Below are 21296 nucleotides of genomic sequence, written 5' to 3'. Positions count from 1 at the left end.
GACACACTGAGAAACTTTCTCTGAGCCAGGAAGAGCGAAACAGGCACAGTTTATTAGTCCAACTTAAAAACCTGGAACGGGACATGGCAATCTTTACAACATCCACATTCAAGCACATAAACACTACAAATTATGGAAGAACTCTGACACAAAACCTTCTGAAGTTCAAAGGAGAAAAATGAAGAATGACCTGTCAAACTACACTCACTACACTTCACTCATTGTGAAGCCTGAACGCGATGAGCACACAGCCATCTCCATTGACTGACTGTGCTGATACTGTTACTTTTTAAGGAATTCATTGAAAAGTCTGAAAACATTTTGCTCAGAGTTCAAAACCCAAAAACCAGAAACATTCTTATTTCTCAGTCAAAAGAGTATATAAGACTTAGATGATGCAACTTCCTTAGAGAAACAGAAAGAAAAAAAGCCAAGTTTACAACTGAGTTAAAGCATTGGCTAGTCAACACATTCTTCTATATTCTCTACATTTAATTCTTTCACACTCCACTCTGAAATACATTTTTATATTAGACAGCTGTGCATAATTGCAAACATTCTTGCTTTCCTGCCAGAAACTAATCGAGAGATTAACAATCCAGAAACCAAATCCTATTTTCACCTTCTCAGCCATGTTTTTAAAACAAAACATGACTACAGATCATTTATCCCACAAAAAATGTCATATCCAGATTAGGTTATAATGTACAATGTCTAACTGAAACCTCACTTTACTTAATTTTCCCTCCATAAAATGGAAAGCTTTAATAGGCCATTACAGAGTAATCCACTCATGATATACCTATCTCCTGCTTTTGAGAAAACAGACTTATATGATTGAAGAGTGTTTATGATGCCCTAAATTAAAATAAACCAACTCAGTAGTCACAGTGGAAATGCTGAAGTCTGGTAAAGAGTCCAGCACCAAGTACTTCACAATTTGGCTGGGCCAGTAGGAACAACTCAGCTGTCCCATAATACACAACTAGACAGGTTTTTCTTCTACTAACAAATGGTTACAAAAGTTTTCTTCTTCTATGCTGCCCCACAGATATAAGCTCCTTTCTCAATGCAATGTCACATCACACAGTTAGATTAGCTTTCCCATATTTACCTTTCACCCAGTATGTTTCAAGAGAACAGCCTGAAGAAAATTTGCCAAGTAGAAAAATAAATGCGGGGAGGAAGCATAAATAGGGAGTGCCTGTCTGTATAGCAATAATGAGTTATACAGTATCTACCTGAGGGAAAATAATAAACATTTTATTTCACTGTATCTCTTTAACTCTCATCTGTCTCATCTTACACAGAATCTAAGCTTTTCTAAGGTGAAAGCTCTACGTACAACTCCACAGTGTTTTCAGTGTAAAAATTATTTCAAACTTTGCTTTCATTTCTTGACTTTCAGATGAACATGGAAAATAAAATTTTGTTAAACTTCTTTCCTTTTATAATTGCTTGGTAGAGTCAATCAATTCAATCCGGAGACAGAGTGCCTTAAAGAAAGACCATCAGCATGGGAGGCTCATTTGGTTTGTTCCCTGGCCTCAGAAAGCCGTTACACAGCTGAAAGAACAGCAGCGTTCATTCTGCTACATTAACAGGGCCTGACCCATCTATACAACATCAACAAGCCAAAGAAGCAAACCCAGGAAAACACTTGTTTAGCTGCGTTAAACACTTGTTTACCAACTCAGGCATAATCAGCATGCTTTACTGTAGATACCTAATTACAATCCAACTGAAAAAAAAATCACACAAAAAACCTGACCACAAAATTTATGAGTAAAAATTACGCCCTTTTCTAATTTAAAAGGTAAATTAAATAGCTGAGAAAGAAATTTGGAAAAGCACACTAAATACTGCAAGAAGACAATGTGCTGCCTCTGAAAGACACAAAATTACAGACAGAAGATAAAGTTCTGAATGTATGTTATACAGTTTAGTTATTACTGACAGCAGAAAATCAGCAGCCTTTCCATGGTAAGAGACACTTTGCCCCAAACCACAGACAGCACAGGTGTCAAAGCAAAACACTTTTGGGATCAGTATCATAGGAAGAGACTTCTCCAAGCAGTCTTGGTTTGAGGTATAACCATGACTAAAGCAGCATAACTCAAAAGTAACAGCAATGCCTGTTCTACTGTAGCACATAATCTACAACAGGCAGCTACGAACACCAAGTTCTTCTAAAACAACTAGCAGATAGGAAAATGAAACCATCTGGGTGCAGTGGAGTTCATACAGACCAAAATCACCAAGAGTTAACACTGTTAATACTGAGATGCCACTGATGCAATGTAATTTTGAACACAGGCATCATCAGCAAATAATGGTATCTAGATAGCAGTTCTGAAAGAGTCAAACTATTCAAAAAATGTCAGAACATGGACATAAGGAAAAGTACTTATTTAAGTATTAAGTACATGGTAGTAACATTCAGGCATAGACATTTCAAAATAAGTAAGCAAAGTCAAACCTTGGGGGTTTTAGTCTGTCTGTGATCACCTTATAGCACATGCAACTTTGACTTAGCCAAGATGATTAAGCCTTCACTTTAGACATGACCTTGCTACTCCCATTGGGATTAAAATCGGTTATACAACAGGAGCCCCAAGGTTGAGATATTCTTGGGTAGAAGATGGCCGCAAAGTACTCTAGATACTTTATGGAAGGCTGTAATCCCAAAATGTTCTCTCAGTCCCAGACCTGAAAAAGTCCACTTCTGCTGAATGTTACAAACACGTACATTAATTTGGACTATTGCAAACATATGGTATTTGTTGCAATATCAAGTTACTATCAGGATCTTAACTTATGATCATCTCTTATTGGTTCTATTTCTACCTCATAGTTCAGAGGAATGTGCCAAAATGACATTGATAGAGTGCCTAGGCCATAGGATCAACTTCCTCTATTAGATATAAATCAAAATAAATATGGAAACTATGAATTCTCTAAAAGTAAACTTGTTACCTATATAAATTACTGTCCAAAGAAATGTATGACAGATCAAAGAGTAACAAAGCTACTGTATACTTTAGAAAATAAGCATGAAAATGTATTTTAAAAGTGCAGGTGGGGTTTAAATGAACTATTCCCTTGCTACTATATCTCATGAGAACTATCAATTAGCACAGTATTTTATTTTAAATTGTTATCAGCTACTGACTACTTTGTTATGCCAATTCTACAAACTACCGCACCAAATGGTTTTAGAAAATTAATGACACTTGGAAAAAAAAGTTAAAATTTCTCGACAAAGGTAACAATCACATAAACCCAGATTATCCTTTTCTTCATCTCATCTAGAAAAAACAAGTAAGGTTGCCACGGGCTTTCTTTTTTTAAGCCAAGCACTCTTTACTTGTCTTTCCGAAGAAAGTAAACCAGAAACCAACAGAATCCCTCTAATTCACAGATACAGCGATTCTCAAAAACATTCTGAATTCCAATAGTTCTTTTCCCAGCTATTTTAACAACAGGACATACTGTGCACTGCACATTCCTGTGTCTATTATGGCCAGCTGTGAAGTGATGATTCCATGCCAGAAAAATGGTATTTCTATATGCATGTGGCAAATAATACATCCAGATGTTTGTTGTACTTCAGAATGTAATCTGTATATGTGGAAGTAATTGTCGTTTAAGTTATCAATCTACAACAAAATCAGGATATTGAAATGACTCACACAAGCTGTATTATTATTTGCAGTCCAAAGGAGACAAAATAACCCAGAGTACTATACAAAGATATAGCTATACTGCCTTGAAAAAATGCAAACAAGTTGCGTCTGTATCAAATACAGTGTTAGACTGTGTTACAAAGACCATAGGTAATTCAATTCTGACATTTTCTATAAATAAGGCCATTGAAAATACAGAAATTAAGTTGCATGCAAACACAGGGACTGCACTGATGCACAAACAGTAGCTCAGATGTGGTCTTGTAAACACTGAGTACTCTGAGCAAGACGTACTTTTTGTGTCCAAATATGTTACTAAGATCTTCCCAATTCTGGTTATTCAGTTGTTCCGTATGTTAGGTTACCAGAACATCAGCTCACCATTTTTAAGGTGTGGATATTAAAAATATGGAAATTAAGAAAGGAAGTATTTCCTTTTCTTCTCTAGGGGTACCCAGAGACAGTCAATATCAAAGCACGTCTATAACTTGTCAATATCTTAGAAGAATGGTAATATAGATTACTCAGAAAAATGTATCAACCAGAACTGAGGAGAAAAGTTTTGATGGAATAGTTAATTAATGACACAGCAAGGCCAAAGTCAGTGGCTTAACATATATAAGACTGATTACATGCTTATATTGCAGGTCATTCCAGCATGCTTGTCTCAGCTGAATTATACCTTCAGAAATGCACAAAGTATTATGATATACCCCACAAACACTACACCTTTAACACTACTCTCTTGATTCAGTATCTTTATAATGCCCATAAGAGCCCTACTTTGTGTCTTTGAGATGTACAGTAAACCTGCCCCTCTTGTATATTGAACATCTGACAGCCCCTATTTGCAGACATATGTCTCCAGACAAAGAAGTAGGCGCTGCTTCCTAGAAACTAAGCAGGTTTTTCAAACACTTCTGCAAATCTGGACATTATGTATTAATAATGCAAAAAATATCACTCAGCCATATGATTATTTTATTTTATAGTCATAAGATGTAGACTTCTCTAGCCGGAAATTAGGACTACCTACAGCCAGGACAATTTTGCAGCCAGATGTAGTGCACACATTTGTTATTTTTCCTCATTTCAAAGGGTTAGATTTGGGTCATATTAAAGGCCTCTCCAGATTCTGATTAACCAGAGATGAGCAGAATCAAATAAAGAGGTCTTGGATCACTCTAGGAGTACAGACCTCCTACAAAATCAATCAAGGATGTTAAGTCTTCTCACCTTTGACTCCATGCTAGGAACCATCAGGTTATGCTGCACAGAAACCCTCAGTAGAGGGAAAGCTGAAAAAATGCCTTGTCTGAAAAAATGCCCGTTTTTTCTTGGTAACACACAAGGATATAACTGATCAAGACTTATTAGCACTTGATTACAGATGACTCTTCAGAATACCATATAAGCAAAAAAACACATAGCAGCAATGGCAGACAACAGATTTGAAGACTGAGTCAAAACCTGTGTTTGACTCTTCTCCTGTATGGAACAAGTAGGAAAAAGAAACACAAAACCAATAAAAAATGCATATGCAGAACTTTTGCTCTAAAGGATAATATCTTCATTATTGTACTTCCTACATCTCCCAGTTTCTGCCAGACGTCCAATCCTAGAATAAGCGTATGCATTTAGACACCTCTAGGTTGTAAAAAACCTGGTATATCGGAAATAATTCTCCTATATGCAATGTTACTCTTTCAGTTTATGAACACTGGGTCTTCGTTTTTCTAAACAATACAAAATTACTTGCCCAGGAACAGTTTTAAACCTGTTACTGCCACCATAAAGAGGCTTAGCAACTTACACTGGGAACAAAAAAAAAATCACATTTCACCTACAGCAGATGCAGAGAAGTTGGTAGAGTCTTAATTTTTACAACTTCAAGTAAGCTGCTATTAGGAAGAGAACTCTAAGGAAGTTTGAAAAAAAGTTTCAATTGTCATTCCATATTAAACAGCCATGCCAAAAAAGCAGGCATAGTCCTTCCCACACACACATTCTCAGTCCCCCCATTTCCATCACAGTGACACCAGCACAGCTGCTCATTGCACCACACCATGATCAAACTGAAGAACCAAACCAGTTATGAAATAATATGACAAAAGCTGGGGGAGGAGAGGCTGTATTTTTCTAGCAGATCATCCCACTGATCCATTTCACTGTGCAGTTGCACTAACAGCTGGACAAGCAAAACAAAAGCAATAATATAAGGCTATATATAACCAATATTTACTCAAGACATCATTGTTGCTGAAGAAATGCACTTGGATCTTAAATAAAAAACATTCACTTAAAAAGGTACCTAATTTTTTACCTAAGATTTTTTTCAGTTCATTAAAAAAAAAATCTTATCTAGCCAGTAGAGCAAACAAGACAGAATACTGCTGAAGCCACTGACCTCTAAAACTCAACAAAAACCAACATTAGAACCAAAACCAACAATGTTCACAGAGTGCAGGAAGAATCTTACTTCATACTTATTTTCTACACCAATTTAAAATTGCACTGTTTGCTGGGGTTTTTTGTTGAGGTTTTTTGATTTTTTTTTTAACTAGATGCCTTTTTCCTCTGTCCACTATTCACTATTACAACATTAGTTTCTTCTGTGCAATTCCAGACAAAGGTTAAATGACACCAGCTTGAACAGATTTGTTTTCTAAGCAACTTATGCACTTCAAAAAGACAATGTGAATTTTATTCCCTCTATATGAACAGTCTGTGAATCAAGACTGAGTTCTCCCACGGAAACCTCACTTTCATTGCCTACTAGGCAATACTGAAGATCATTAATTATTGTTCCCATAATTAGTCAAGGTTTGCTTTTGTCCTTTTTTTTTTTTCAATCACGGGCTCACTTTACTAACCATGCATTGTATCCTTCATATAAGTTTCAGTGAAATAAATGATAAAACACCTCCTGCTTTGATCAAGTTTCAAGTCACCTCCAGGTGCTTTGTTATTTGTTCATGAACAATCAAATCTCTAGAAGTCACTCATTTTTACATTCTGATCACAGTATAGTACAACTTCTATTATCTATTCCAAGATTATGTTTTCGTAGTTTATTTTACTGCAAACATTACACATACATATTTGAAGACAGATACAGCTGGCCCCATTTAACTCAGTGTACAGTAACTAAACTAAGTATATTCATAGCACTTAGTATAAGCTGATATAACCACTAAAAAACCCCATTTTTATTCTTTTCCCATCTTGCAATGCTTCCTACCCTTCTACTAATGAGAACCAGGCAAACTGGAAATTCAGCTGGGGAATTCCATTTTAAAAATCTAGTCACAAAACACCGGTCTTAACCTCAATCAATTCCCTGATTTGATTCACCACACAAGATCTCATTTCACATAAAGAGGAAGCACAAGAAACAAGCCATCCTGCATAAAAGATGTTTATTTGAACAGGAGCACTGCCTTATGCCAGCTCAACATGTTCCTCAAATGACTGCCAAAGTATTACCTGCCTCTGTTAGAGTAAAATAAAGTAGAATAATGTCAATATTTATGAAATCTATCATCACACTCAAGATGAAATCAGATACCTGTACATTGTACACAGAACTTTGTGTAATTGCTGAAAAACTGTTTCCAAACTTTGCTTTTCTTTTACCTAATTAGTAATTCTAGAGTCCTGTCTGATTGCCTCCCTCACTTAGGTGAACAGACAAAGCCATTAGATTCAGATTTCAGTAATTTTGAAATGCTTACACGCAATATAAACAAAACAGCCTATAAAGTTTTGATAAAGACAGTTTTTTTACATTTCACAAATACCATTAACTAAATATTCATGTGTTTTCTCAGTTACATCATTTGTCAAAACTTTGCAAATAAGGCACATACACACTTATTTTTAGAAACCTCTTACAAGAGAAATCTGCCTGTTTATAAGCTAACACCTCCCTGGCACAATTTAGTGATTGCACAGTCACTGCACATTGCATTAAAAAAACTTCTGCTTTGTTACAGAGCACAGTATTTCTACATTGCAGAGGAGTAATTTAGCTTGAATAAGGACTCACAATCTGCGGATTACAACGAAGTCGATCATTTACATTCTCAAACAGTGAACTGAGTTCTACAGGCAAAGTGCTCCAATAACAAATTAGTCTGTCACTCTTCTCCCCTTCCCACTGCCAAAACATCACTTCATTACAGTCTGAATCAAAATTTCTATTAAAGAAAATTGAAATAAGGAATTTAAGCATCATCTATTAAGAGCTATACTGGCAAAGACACGCAAATCTTTAAGGTCTTAAACAGAAGTAGATATAAGAATTAATCAATTTTTAATCCCATAAATAAAGCTTTACTAACCTTTGACAGTATCTCCAAATATCTTTTTTCCAAGGATCTGTTTTGAATAATTTTAGTGACCTATACTGTTCAGCCTGGTCTAGCATTAAAAATTAGTCAGGGATGTGGGTCAAATTATCTCCAGCTTAGTTTTCATCCTCTGCAAACACATTTCACACACAGTATCACATTCTTCACTCAGACCTCTTCACAATGTCACTCTATAGCCATATATCTCTTCTCAAATCATTTCCATTTAATTCTGCACACATTAAACCTTCTCTTTACTCCAGCAGACTTCCACCTGGACTTGCTCCTCTAGTTTTGGTCTCCAGTTTGGTCTTTGTTACACTACTGACACTCTAACAGCAGGAACCAACACATCACTTCAGTGATGTTCAACTTAAAGTTTACTGTTGTTGAGATTTACTTTTTTAACTTGCAAGAGAGCAAGCAAACATCTGAAAAATAGCAATAGAACAAGCAAAACTTACCTTGAAAATACCAACCCAGTCTTTCTGATGAGGATGGATAAATTGGGTTAGAGTGTAGTGACATTCAAGATGTGTGTTTGGAAGGTAACTTTTCGCGACATTTTGAAAAATCACATGTGCAAAATTTGAGGTCTGCAAAGTGCTAGCTGAAGATGGAACTTCTTGAAAGGATGACATGATTATCTGTAAGAAAATCGTAGAAGTTGTTACTCGAACACAGTGGAAAAACTAGTTAAGTTACAAAAATTAATCTAGTTGAAATACATGACAGAAAAAACTAACAATTAGTTCCCCTGTTCTGAAAACAGAGAGCTTCAGACTAACTTCACCAAAGTGCACTGCCTCAGCATCTCTCTAGAACAACCACCTCTCAGAATAAATAGAGCAGTCATTTCAGCAATGACATCAAGATGAAGAGAAAGCGTTGCTTAGTAATGCCCCCAGTATTATATCTCAGTGTCAGAAAGTGGAAAATAAAAGCAGTGGTGTGAAAACAAAGCAGGGTTCTAACTTAATGAAAAATTCTTAATGGTTCTAGACATGCTCGAGAGGGAGAAACAAAAGTTCAGTAGTTTCCCTGCTTTAAATTTTTCTCATATCTGTAGTGCTCAGTGCTTTTCACAGCATTTTTACACATGAAGGTTTTCCTCCTCTCTCAGTAAAAGTATCAAAGTTCTATTTTAAGACTTTTTTTTTTTTTTTTTTTAATAAGAAAGCTTATGTAAACAGGAGGGTTTTGTTTGGGCTGGCTTTTTTCCCTCCTTCTTCTTCAAGAGTTTTCCTGCCCCCATTTAGCAGTCTGTGGGCATCTTTTACTATTCTCACTGTAACACATACTTAGTGTTTAGCTTCATTACCATAAACAATGGCCTGCATTGATAGCAGGAACATTGAGGTATGCATGCAGTTGGACGGATTAGCACTAATCAGTTGGACTGCAAAAGCTTTTAATCGTGCTTTCCATTCACCACCTCATTCAGGATACACAATGCTGCAAACTACAGTAACACAAGATGCTCCAAGAGCAGAATAAGAACATCTCTTCCTCAAATTTGGCAATATCTGCCAAAAATAGAACATTTGCAACTAAGAAGTTTCAAGTGTCTGATTCTACTGTACAATCACAATGTTTCGATTTGATATCAAACATTTGATATTAGGAGGATTAGGGCCTTAAGTATCTGACATTTCTGGAAAGATGAGCTATCCTTTTCTTGCAATTGCTGTTGAAAGTAATTTTATACCTACCAAGCACATTCACACCTTGAAAGAGGTAACTGCCAAGTGTGTGACATAATACATTACTTCTATTGAAGACACATGTGAAAACCAAAACCAAAAGGAGACAGGCCACCCCAAGAATCAAGCAGTTCAAATATGAAAAGCTGTTCATGTACCTCCTAGAGCCTTTTAAAATATCACCAGTTTAAAAAAAAGTAGCAAAGACCTTGTGCTTTCTGAAACAAAATGCTCTCTGAAATAAACAAATATCCATCATCCAAAACAAGGAAAAGATAAATGCAGAGGGGTTTTTTTAAGTTTTAAGCCATCAATATTTTAAGCTTATTACCGCTCAATTTAGAGCAGCACGTGAAGCGCATACAGGCAGCCATGACATCATTTTAATGTATCAGATGTTAAATGAAAAACAGTCTTGTACACTAACCAACACAGGTTACAAGACAAAACAGCAAGCTTGTAATTGATTATTAGATATAAAAGAAAAAGAAGATCTTTCACAAGCAAGAAACTGAGTAAAGATCAAAACACAGTTTTCTAGAGAAAACAGGGTACAGAATAAATCCTATCAGTTATGTAGCTTCAGAGTCCAGAACAAGAAATGTTACAGCACAGTAAAATCCTGAAAACTCCCACACATCTCAAAACAGAGGATTGCATTCAAGGCATCTCTCAGTTTCACTCTGAACTATAAATGGTATGCATCACCAATTTCTACAGTTCTAAAAGAAAAATAATAACCTTAGTTATTTTCAATTGCAACAAATTAATTCATTTTTCAGTAATTTAGTAAATTAGCCAAATAACATTGACATGAAATAGTGTGTTTAACTTTCATTAGCAAGAATAAGTACAAAAAGAGAAAACACAGCATTAATAACAAAGCCAAATGCATTTTTTTCAGTAACTGTATTAAAAAAAAGGCACCAACACCAACCAAAAGGAAAAAAAATATCCATTTCTGCTCACTGGTGGTCAGCTGCCACAGCTGAAAACTAACCCTAGCAGAACCAGTAAAGGTAGAACTGGTTTCCAACCCCAAAGCAGAACTGTTCACAAATCTAACTTGTGCAGACCAGCACAATCAGCTGGGATTACTGTTGCCTAGGAGGAAAATCCCCGGGGCTTAGGTGATGCTCAGATCTACTTACAGTTTAAGGATAGTTACGGGGATGCTGGGTACTTGCCTAACTCACAGCTACCGGCTGGGAAACGGGAGAGGAGGAGGGAGAGCTGCGCACAGCCTTCATTACTGACATGACAAGCGCTTCCCACGGGAAGCCCAAACGACGCGTTTGGCTTTGCGCAGCGGAAGGGACGGCGAAAAGGAGGAAAAGCTCGTCAGGCAGGAAAAACGAAAGCGGGACGAGCCGCACCACCCCGGTCAGCTCCTCCTGAAGTCCTCCAGCTGCGGTCCCGGGTCCCCGACACCGCCGGCCCCCACCCGCGCCGCCCCCCGCCCCTTCCCCGCCACCTGCCCGCCGCGGTCACCTTGGCTCCGGGCCTCCCCCTTCCTCCGCGGGCCGGGGAGCCCCGTCGGCCCCCGCAGCCCAGCCCCGCCGCTCCCCCGCCGAGCGGGGCCGGCCCGAACAGCTGCCGGGGGCCGGTGGCGCAGAACCGCAGCCGCACGGCCCGCTCGCCCCGGCCTGGCCCAGAAGCGGCCGGACGCCGGCGGAAAGGAGCGTGTCAGCCCTGCCCGGTCCCCCCAACCGGCCGGGGACACCTCTTACCTAGGCAGACGCGGAGGGCGCCCGGGACATCAACATGGGGCCTGGGCCACCACCGCCGCGCAGCTCCGCCCGTCCGCTCGCGTCACTTCCAGCCCGGCCCCGCCCGCACGGGGCGGGCCCCGGCACGGATCCGGTTGGGGCGCGGAGAGTCCCCGGCGGTGTCCGCCTTACACGGGCCTTGGTGGGGCTCAGGGCTGTGGGTACGGTGTGTGCCCCCCTTACACGGGCCTTGGTGGGCTCGGGGCTGCGGGCACGGCGCTGTACCAGGCGTGTGCCCGGCCGGGCTGCTGTCACCTCTGTACAGCGCTCCCACGGTTCCTCCCGTCATCTCCGTGATTACAACATCAGCTCTGTCAGACCCACTTACCCCTAATTAATCATCTCTTCCGTCCCACGTCAGGACACAGGCGTGCCGTCACCCTGCTGGTCACCGTTAATCTGCCAGCCTTTGCTGGCCTTCCCTGGTCTGAGGAGGGCGCGGAGGGGTGAGATAAGAGCGAGTGTAAAAGGCTTACACAGGGTTCTGCCTGGTACCTTGGCGGGTCTCCAGGAAAGGGCGTTACATCACACGCAACGCCGCTTCAGGGAACCACGGAAACACAGAGTCATTTAGAAAAAACCTCTGAGTTCATTGAGTCCAACCTTTGACCAGTCACCACCTCGTTACCTAGACCGTGGCACTAAATGCCACATCGTTTATTGAACACCTCTAGGGGCTTGTGACTCCACCACCTTAACCACTTTAGCTGCCACAAGTTTATACACGATTAATACTTTTATCATATCTGATAGTTTTAAAACAATCTAGATTTAAATGGTTCGGGCATTGAGGCTTTTCTGACTATGCTGGGAGCTGTTACGCAAACTCCACTCAATTTTCATCCCAAAGCAGCTCATGGAGCAGTGACCAGAGTCAGGGTGCTGAGTAAAAACAAGCAGTGATGAGTACCCATCACTGGTGTGCAGGATTTGTCTCAGTGCACCCACAGTTGGTTGCCACTGTCTTCAAGATCATCTTAAATTCTTTGCTGCTACGTAGCATTTCTTACGTGTTTTCATGTGTATTTTAAACAAACAGGTTAGGAGAGGCATAGTGTTATTATAAATAATATGATTAATCATTAGAATGACTGAGTTAGGTTTCTGACAAGTTCACCTGTTTTTTCATGATCAGTCCTAACAGAAATTAAACTAAGCTGGAGCACAGAAACTGTCTTTAAGTAATTATGGTTATTCATTGTACTTGACGTTTTTGTTTCTGAAAACAGTCTTATGTCTTAAGGTGTGCCAGAGGTAACTAAATTATCCTTTGATTTGTAGTCACAATGAATAATCTCTTATGTCATCCATACATTCTGTGTTTCCCTAGAAAGCAGTAAATTCCCTGCTAGTGCTAACTGATCATTTTAGGAGACAAAAGAAGTGTATGTAGAGCAATCACTCCTCTAAGACCAGACGAACTTTTGTAGTGGAAAAGGAAGCCAGTATCTTGTTCAGCAATAAATATTTGTAATGAGGTAGGAAAAGCTATTTCTTCTTATCTCAATCTTCCATTTCTTCTCCTTGCTGCTCTCTGTTCTCTGTGATGTGATAAAGGGCTGTCTAAGAGTCACAAGACACTGTTCTCATGTGGGCTGGAACTTAGGAAGAACTCAGGGTTTAGTCACTGGCTGGGGAATATCAACCTTGGTGAGGCTAAGTAGTTTTGCTTTCATTTAAAGCCATTATAATGCAGGTTTATGGGAGTATGATAGGGAATTTGAAATAAAGATTTTATTTTGCAGCTAACAAAATTTTTACAAGTAAATGCCTGGGAAAACAAACAAACAAACAAACAACGTCTGTTTCCTAATTTTTTAAAAAATACTTCTCCCCAGTTCTGAGTTTTTAAAGAAACTTGAGATATTTCCATGTTCACTTAATAAATGTTCATTCAGTCAATAAAGGTAGTTATGGTTTACTCATAATTCAGTATTCAGTTATTATTTCTATTGCTTAATACATATGGAAGAGGGAAAAAAGCTACACATGGTGGCATTCACATGAACAGTGTAAATATTAGGACAAATAAATCAAGAATAATCTTGTCTTTTTTTGTACTTATATCCACAATTTTCAGGAAAATTTATTTTTAAACTTTTAAACTTGCTATCTTAACCCCATAATGGTTGTTATAATGCATATATAATACAAAAGTATTTCTGACTAAAATAAACATGTAGTTTTATGTGTTCTCATGTATGCTTTTGCATCCTAGGTTTAGATGCCAATCCTATCCCTCTAGAATTTTTAGATATTTTACAGAAAGATGCTGCAGAGCCTTTTCTAATTTTGTTATTGCCCTGTCAAGAACTGTTAAGTACTTGATCAAAATGGACAAGTGGTCCACAGTGATCCCAGAATCAACAATCAATATCCTTGTACGAAGATCTGAATCAAGAAAAATGTGACTGGGATTGGTGATAGTTGCACTTGGCTGAGAATTAATGGTTGAGTGCCGTGATAAGTCTGAATTTGTTAGACAGATACTATTTCCTGAAATTCATCCATATGATATAAATCTCTTAGAAAACTTCCTCTTGAGCAGAAAAAAAAAAAAAAGAAAAAAAAAAGAAAAAAAACCCCACAAAATGTATTTTTCTATCCTTACTTACATTCTCTGCAAAATATTAAAAAAAAAAAAGTTTGAAATCAGCATTTCTAACAAAACTTTATTCTTGAGATTCTCTTAACACGAACATACTAATTCAATCAGAAAAGCTTATTACAGGTATGGTGACAATAATCCCATCTCCTTCTGACTTCATTTTCAGCTTTCCAACTCCACTGATTTCAGTAACAGGAGACTAGTTTTGTTCAAGCCAGTATTTTAGCACAGGTGGTAAAATATGGTAAGATACAATTTTCATGTGTACCAGAGTGTACTTTAAACATGTAGTATCAATGTTTAGCCAGTATTTGTGCATATTTAAAAGAAAAAGAAACTATGAATGTCAAGTATCTTTTTAATGATACTCTCTCTCTCTATATATATATGTATATCTGTATGTGTATGTATAGGTATATGATCAAAACCATATAATCAAATCCAAACCATGTTTGTTTGAAGGGATGTCCAGAGCAGCTCAGAGGAGCCCCTTGCTCCGGGCCTTGCCCAGTCACATTTCAAATGTCTCCATGGGTGGAGACATTCCACTGTCACCTAAAGAACCTCTTTCAGTGATTGAAATCACTTATTATTAAAAAGTTTCTTTCTATCAGATTGGAATTTGCCATGTTGCAGTTTTGTCTCTTGCCTCTTGTTCTTTCACTGTGCACCTCTGAAGAGAATTCTGTTTCATCTGTTCTACACCCTCTGCTTAGATGGTTGTAGATAGCAATAGGTCCTGAAGCCTTCTCTTCTACAGGCTGAAAATAATTCCTCTTCTCTCTCATTTTGTGTCAATATGCACAATCTCTAAGGAATATATGTCAAATACATTTCACCAGGGTATCGACTTGGAAATAAAAAGCTGGCAGAACCCTTTTTTAAGGGTCTTTATTTCTGAAGTGCATAAATATGAGGACAAATATACAATGGCAAATTGCAGTTGTGGTTGCAATAGAAATATTAAATAAAGTAAAAAGTGTGTGTGAATTCAGTAACTGGATTTGAACATTATTAGATTCCAAAGAAGTTTGAAATTTAGTTTGAGATGCAAAAATTTCCCTATTTGTAATTATATTGAGACTTTGCCAGGATGATACTAGTCTCTCCTCAGGCATGAGATGAATGAGGAATAAAAACTGTAATAATGAAGAATAAAAGCATGCATTTAACCGGAACTATCAAAGGAAGCGGGGAGTAATTATAGACTCCCAGGGAACAGAGCCTTGGGTGTTTGCAAAACATTGTTTTTATAACTGCACTATCCTCTTCAACATATGAGCTCCTTCAGTAATTTAGAGCCTTGAAATTAAAAATGGATCCCTGTCACATCTGTTTAACCTTGGATATATGTGAACATTTATTCAGATCCAGAGCCTAACATTTTTTTTTCATTTATATACTTTCTGTATTACTGTAGTCTAGACCAAACCCATGATGAGTTTTTGAACCATCCCTGAATTCCTCCCCTCTGAAACTCATCTTTGCTTTGTGTGAGTGACAGAAAAATTACGTATTTCTAGGTTTTATTACCAGAGGCAGGTACTTGATGTTGTGGATATTCAATCTATTGGCATGACATGATGATATTGATGAAGTGTGGTAAGGAAATGCTTCAGTTCTAGTAATGTGATTTCATTTTGGTTTGACTCCTATTTCAACACTCCCAAGTTTTAAAGTATGGGCCATGTGAGATGTAAAATATATATATAGATGTCACTAATCGGAAGCTCTTTCTGGTCATGTTGTAAAACACACTTAATCAACTTCTTTAAGATCATGTTACAGAAAGCTATTAACTATACTCTTAAAACGGTTAAATAGTTATAAATAATGTTTTATGTTATGGCTGACAACACTGAATTGCTCAGCATTTAAGGGAACCTAATCACAGGGCATGCAGTTTTAGCCTTCCAGTAAGATGGTGTGGCAAAACTTCGGAACATATTAGAAATCCCATACTATTGCTAACATTTCCTATTAAGGAGAAAGTTTCTCTCTGTGTATTTTGGATTTCTTTTCCAACACTTAATTGCAGCTGATGAAGAAAAGCTATTCAAAAGCTGCCAGGGCTTTTAAATCTGTAGAGTGAGATTGATGAAATTTGTGGGTTTTCCCAAAAGAGTATAGGTGAGAGCAGACATGTAAATTTTGTATGTGTGTGCATGTATGTGTGTGACAGAGGAGAGAGCAGGAGCTTACTTCTAAGGTGTGAGACTTGGCAGCACTGCACTGCACAATGGGCACAAGAAACCGCACGTCTGTAAATGACTACATTTGAATTGCTGTTACTTCACTGTTGGGTGACTGTATTGTTAAAGTGAAAAGGAATGTTTTTAATAAATGCAAATAATGAATTAAATGCTTACACATACTGAGGTTTTACCCTCTGGTGTGTAATTAATATATGTGCACTGGAGACCCAGGTCTGAGGGAGTGTTTCATTTCTTATTTATGATGTTTGCAAGGGTTTTTTTCCCTCCAGCATACCTCTTACTGGCATACACAGAATGGCGTGTAAATGACCACTGAGTAGGTGTCACTGAAATCTTAGCAGATATAGAACAGGTAAATACCTTTGTTTGGTATGCTTTAGTAGATTTACTGTTTCTCTCAGGCTTTTATCTTTTCTATCTGAAAGTAATAGGAAGCTCCCAAATGACCAACATTTTGTTTTCAGAGGCAGGAAAACTGCATGTGGCAGGAAACAAACAAGCAATGAGATTTAAAAGTTCGTGTACCTCAGAGCACAGCACTTAACTCTGAGGGACTGCAAGTAGAAAGGCACTTTCCACAGCAGCCTACAGCATGCTTCTTGTATCTCCTTCTGGGTCCCCCTCCAGCCCTGGCTGCCACAGAAGTGTCTGTATACTCTTATCTGCATGAAGCTTGGCAGCTTTCCTATTTTCTCATAATGGTATATGTTTTTCTGAAAGGATCTAAAGATATCTGTGTCCTCACAGTAATGCTTCCTCCAGCTCCTCTAGCCTGGCTCAGGCACTTGTGTCTCCACCATTATACTGGTTTGTCTTGCTCTTTGGTTTCCCTGAGCAGCTGTGTTCAAACTGGGGGTCTTGGTGCAGCTTCACAGTTCCCTGCCAAGACCGAGACCGGTACCACCTGAGTGATGCAGGAATTCTTTGTCAGCCTTAACCTGGCACCAAGAAAATGATCTATTGGGTCATGCAGTGTGGAGTCCCTTCAGTCCACTCAATGTAATACCCAGGGTCTGGCCTTGGCAAGACAGACCCCAGCTACCCCTCCTGCCTGAGAGAATATTTCCAGTGTGCTCTGTACACAATGGTTTGGTCGGTTCTGCCCCCACTCAATGACCTTGGCCTTGTGATTCCTTCCCCCTCGGTGTGTCTCCATTGGGTTCAGGTCAATGACCCTACCTGCCCTTTGCCTTGCCCCCAGACCCTCTACCTAAGAGGAGACAGGGGTGGGGTTCTATCTCTCACCCTTGGCTCTCTCACCCTCTCCTGCCTGCCTGGCTCGGGGCGGAGGGTGTGGAAATAAAATGGACTCTTGTGCTTAACAAAACAGAGACTTGTCTCGTGTGTCTCCTTGGCGGCTCCTGTATCTCCCTGGACACGATGGACACGCGATGCTACAATGCAGTGCACTTGTGAGAGGCTGTACCTGGCCTGGGTCTCCACACAGAATTCAACTCATGCTGCTTTCCCCATAGCCCCTCATTCAGCTTGGAGATGGGTCTAAAGCTCTGGTGTAGCTTTTTGTACAGAAAACTTCTTGGTCAACAGATCTTGAGTCTCTCCTTCTCCTACTGCTTGAGTTCTGAAACTCTTAGATTATGAGTTCTTAAATTCTATGAAAAAAAAATAATGACCGTATTGCTACATACATTACATACAAATCAATTACTTGGAAACACAGTGCTAAAATGAAAATTCATCTTTAATTCACTCTCCAATGATTTGTTATTCTATTGTGTCTATTAACATTGTACAGAGAAGAATATATTGGATTTGCTATGCAAATTTACATACAGAAAGTAATGCCACCTTTCTAGTGTTATTTGATAAGCACTATTCAGAAATTCAAATATATTCTAATCACACAACATTCATACCTTTTTGTACTTCACAAATTTATTTCCTTATATAAGGAATATTTTTAAAAAGCAGAATAGTGTAGAGCTTACATTTCTAGAACTTTCTACAAAAAGGAACATATTTATTAAATGGCTCTCCCTTTTGCTAGTATATATTTTATATATTATGTTGTAGCCAAGTTAGCATACTTTGTTTTCCAAAGTGTGGTTGCATGTTATCATGCCTTGGAACTGGAAACTTTCGATCAAAATAAAATTTACATTATTAATATGGATAACAATTCTTTTGAAACCACAGTAAGGTTACAGCCATGACATATGGCTTTAGTTCACTACATGGCAAAAGATCTGTTGGGCCTGTAATAAGTGTTTTGTACACAAACACCATGGTAAAACTCTGTTTTTACAGTGTTTATTTCCATTATCTTTGCTAGGATATATCAGTGGGTAGCATTTGGTTCACATATCTTCATATTTTGAATATACCGTGTCTGTGCTGAAGAGAACTTTTTTTAAGGCTTTATGAAACTGCCTGCTTAGATACTACCATTGAGGCCTGACTGAATTTGTCAACAATATTTGTTACTTTTACAGCCTGTAAGTAGTGCAGCTTTTCCATAAAGTTGGGTGACAGATGTATGAGTCTGAAAAACACTAAGTTATCTTACCAGATTTGAGACCTTCACCCATCAAAAACCACACATTGCTATCTTTATTTTAGCATATCCGGAATCCAGGCATTTTTCTGCCTGATAGAAGAGATGCCAAAAGCAAATTCATTCTGTAGTTCTCTCTCTCCTTCCCAGACCTTTGTTGACTTGTGTTCCCAATTCTGCTGCAATTAGTCAACTGCCAAGGGAGAATTCATTGAATATTCCTCCTAGTTGTTTTCTAAATTAAAATACAGTTATTCTTAGTTTTTGTCACATTAATCACAGGTCTGCTGGGGCCAAATCAACTCCTTTGACAGTGGGAAATTGCACAAGCTTTCAAGTGGGATAGATTTTCTCCCACAAAAGAGCAAAAAGTCTTATGAATTGCACCCATTGCATGTCTAGCATCATCCTGATTTTCCATTTACATATTGCTTTTTGATCATTTCACACTAAATATTTCAATTAGAAATCATTTATATCACAACTGTACTTGGCCTTCAGTATTATTAGGTAGCATGGAATATATTCGGTGATGGTATGAAAGTTATTTCCAATAGGGCTTATGAAGAACAGCTGAGCAAGTATGAACTCCTGACCTCAAAGTGTTTGTTTACTGGGAACTATACTCCAGTTCTCTACATTTAATCTGTCTTGGACCAAGCTGACATTCCCCCACTAGATTTATTGTATCTCTAGAGGCTATTAGAAACACAACGTTGTCACTGTTTATCTAATAAGATGATAATAGGATTATATTAGTCTGCTGATAATGGTACATTTATTTTCATTTTAATAGTAACAAACCAAAGTTTGATTTCATGTTTAGTGAAGTTATTGTGTTACTAGGGGAAAAAAAAACATTCAAAAAGTACCCCTTTTCAAACAAATCAGTAATGGAAAATATTTTTATTCCATCTTATTTTTAAATCAAAGCATTGGTTTGTGTACATGAGTAGGTATGCTATGTCAATTTTACAGAAATTATAATCATGAGAAAATCTGACTCAGAAAACTGGGTTTCCTATATCAACGACTCCAGCCTTTGGAAGCTTGTCATGATGTTTTTTCTTGTGCATCTTTTCCTAGAATTTATTTGATATCAAAAGGCAGGCACAATAGACCAAATTTGCATTTCAATTTTCTTTAGTTATAATCAAGATGTCCAGAATAAATTAATTTCTTATTATTGCTGGTAGCTTTTAAGACAACAAAAATCACATTATTTTTAAAATTCAGTAGGGAAATCCAATAATATATAACAGAAATTTAAAACAAAATTAATAATACATATGCATTGTCTGTGGTGCAATGATAGTGTTAGTCTTAAAACAAAGGTGCAATTTGTACTTAAAACTCTTAAATTTTACATAGAGTGAATTAATTTTAAATTTTCAGTAGGGCTGAAGTGTAGAAAATAAGTTGGTTTCTTTATGTTGATTTATATTGCTTTAGTAACAGTGTCGCTTTATCAAAAGTTAATTAATTGCTCTCGCAGTGGGTTATGCTCCTGGTTACTATTTCTTCTAGCAAGCCAGTGGTAAGGCATGCAACCTTGCTCCTTCAGGGACCTTATGTTGCTTTCTTTAAAATCAAGAACTGTTAAGAATGTTGATAGGAGCAGGATTACCTCACATTGGGTGAAGTCAAGAATTTGCTCAGGAGCATGCCATATAAAGACAATCTTTCTCAAGCAATGTGGTTTACATTTTGGTGCAGGAAAACCCAAGGACTGAGTTAGTGCCAGGTTTCCTCTTGCTATATCAATAAGGAGGTTAGCTCAGGATTTTATCAGACTAGTGTGAGGTTGATGCTTTTATCCTGATACACATATGTTGGTTAGAAAAAACCTATTTTTTCTGTGTTTTATATGCCTGCATCTTTTCCTGGGAAACAATTACCTAATCCTAACTCAGACTCCTTAAGTTTGAGATCAACATACCATGGAGCTTTTCCATGTTGCTTTTCCCAGTTGCCCTACTATGTTCACTTACTTTTCCTACATCAGTACCAAATAACTGGCTGAAGACATTGAGTGACTGTTCTGTGCAATTCCCACACAGATCAGTATGTTCTAGATGTAGTGCATTGTAGGTAGAAGTAAAAATAAAATCACCATGACTGATAACAAATATTTATCATACATAGCAATACTTCTTTTGGATTTTGTTTCCTTCTTCAGCTGCTTTTAGAGAATCTGCCCATCTAAATCTGAACCAAAGTCATCATCTTCTTTGCATTTCTGTCATGTGAAAGAAGCTTGTAAAAGAAGGTATTTAATAAACACTGCTGGATTCTAAATCCATTAGAAATGCTAAACAAATCTTTCAGTTAAAACACAAAAATCAAATCAACCCAAATTTGCTATGGGATGCTCTACTGGTAATTTACTTTTTAATTTTTTATGTCTGCTTTCCAGTTCTTCTGTCAATTTCTTGTGTCTATTCATG

General features: G+C 37.9%; 1 protein-coding gene across 3 annotated transcripts in view; it reads right to left on the bottom strand.

The window, feature by feature from the left end:
- The window catches only part of TAX1BP1 (Tax1 binding protein 1), a 55184-nt gene extending 43616 nt beyond the window's left edge, over window positions 1–11568 (bottom strand). For all 3 annotated transcript variants that reach the window (XM_083855343.1, XM_083855345.1, XM_083855344.1), the window contains exons 1-2: window positions 11472–11568; window positions 8503–8685 (exon numbers count right to left, since the gene is read on the bottom strand). In XM_083855343.1, the coding sequence (XP_083711469.1) occupies window positions 8503–8679 (177 nt within the window). In that variant the 5' untranslated portion in view covers window positions 8680–8685; window positions 11472–11568. The remainder of the gene's footprint in view (window positions 1–8502; window positions 8686–11471) is intronic.
- Window positions 11569–21296: the final 9728 nt, after the last annotated feature.

The sequence above is a fragment of the Zosterops lateralis genome, assembly GCF_965231275.1.
Source record: "Zosterops lateralis genome assembly, chromosome: 1".
Taxonomy (NCBI): Eukaryota; Metazoa; Chordata; class Aves; order Passeriformes; family Zosteropidae; genus Zosterops; species Zosterops lateralis.
The sequence above is the reverse complement of the archived record's forward strand: the minus strand, read 5'-3'. Positions and strand labels throughout refer to the sequence as shown.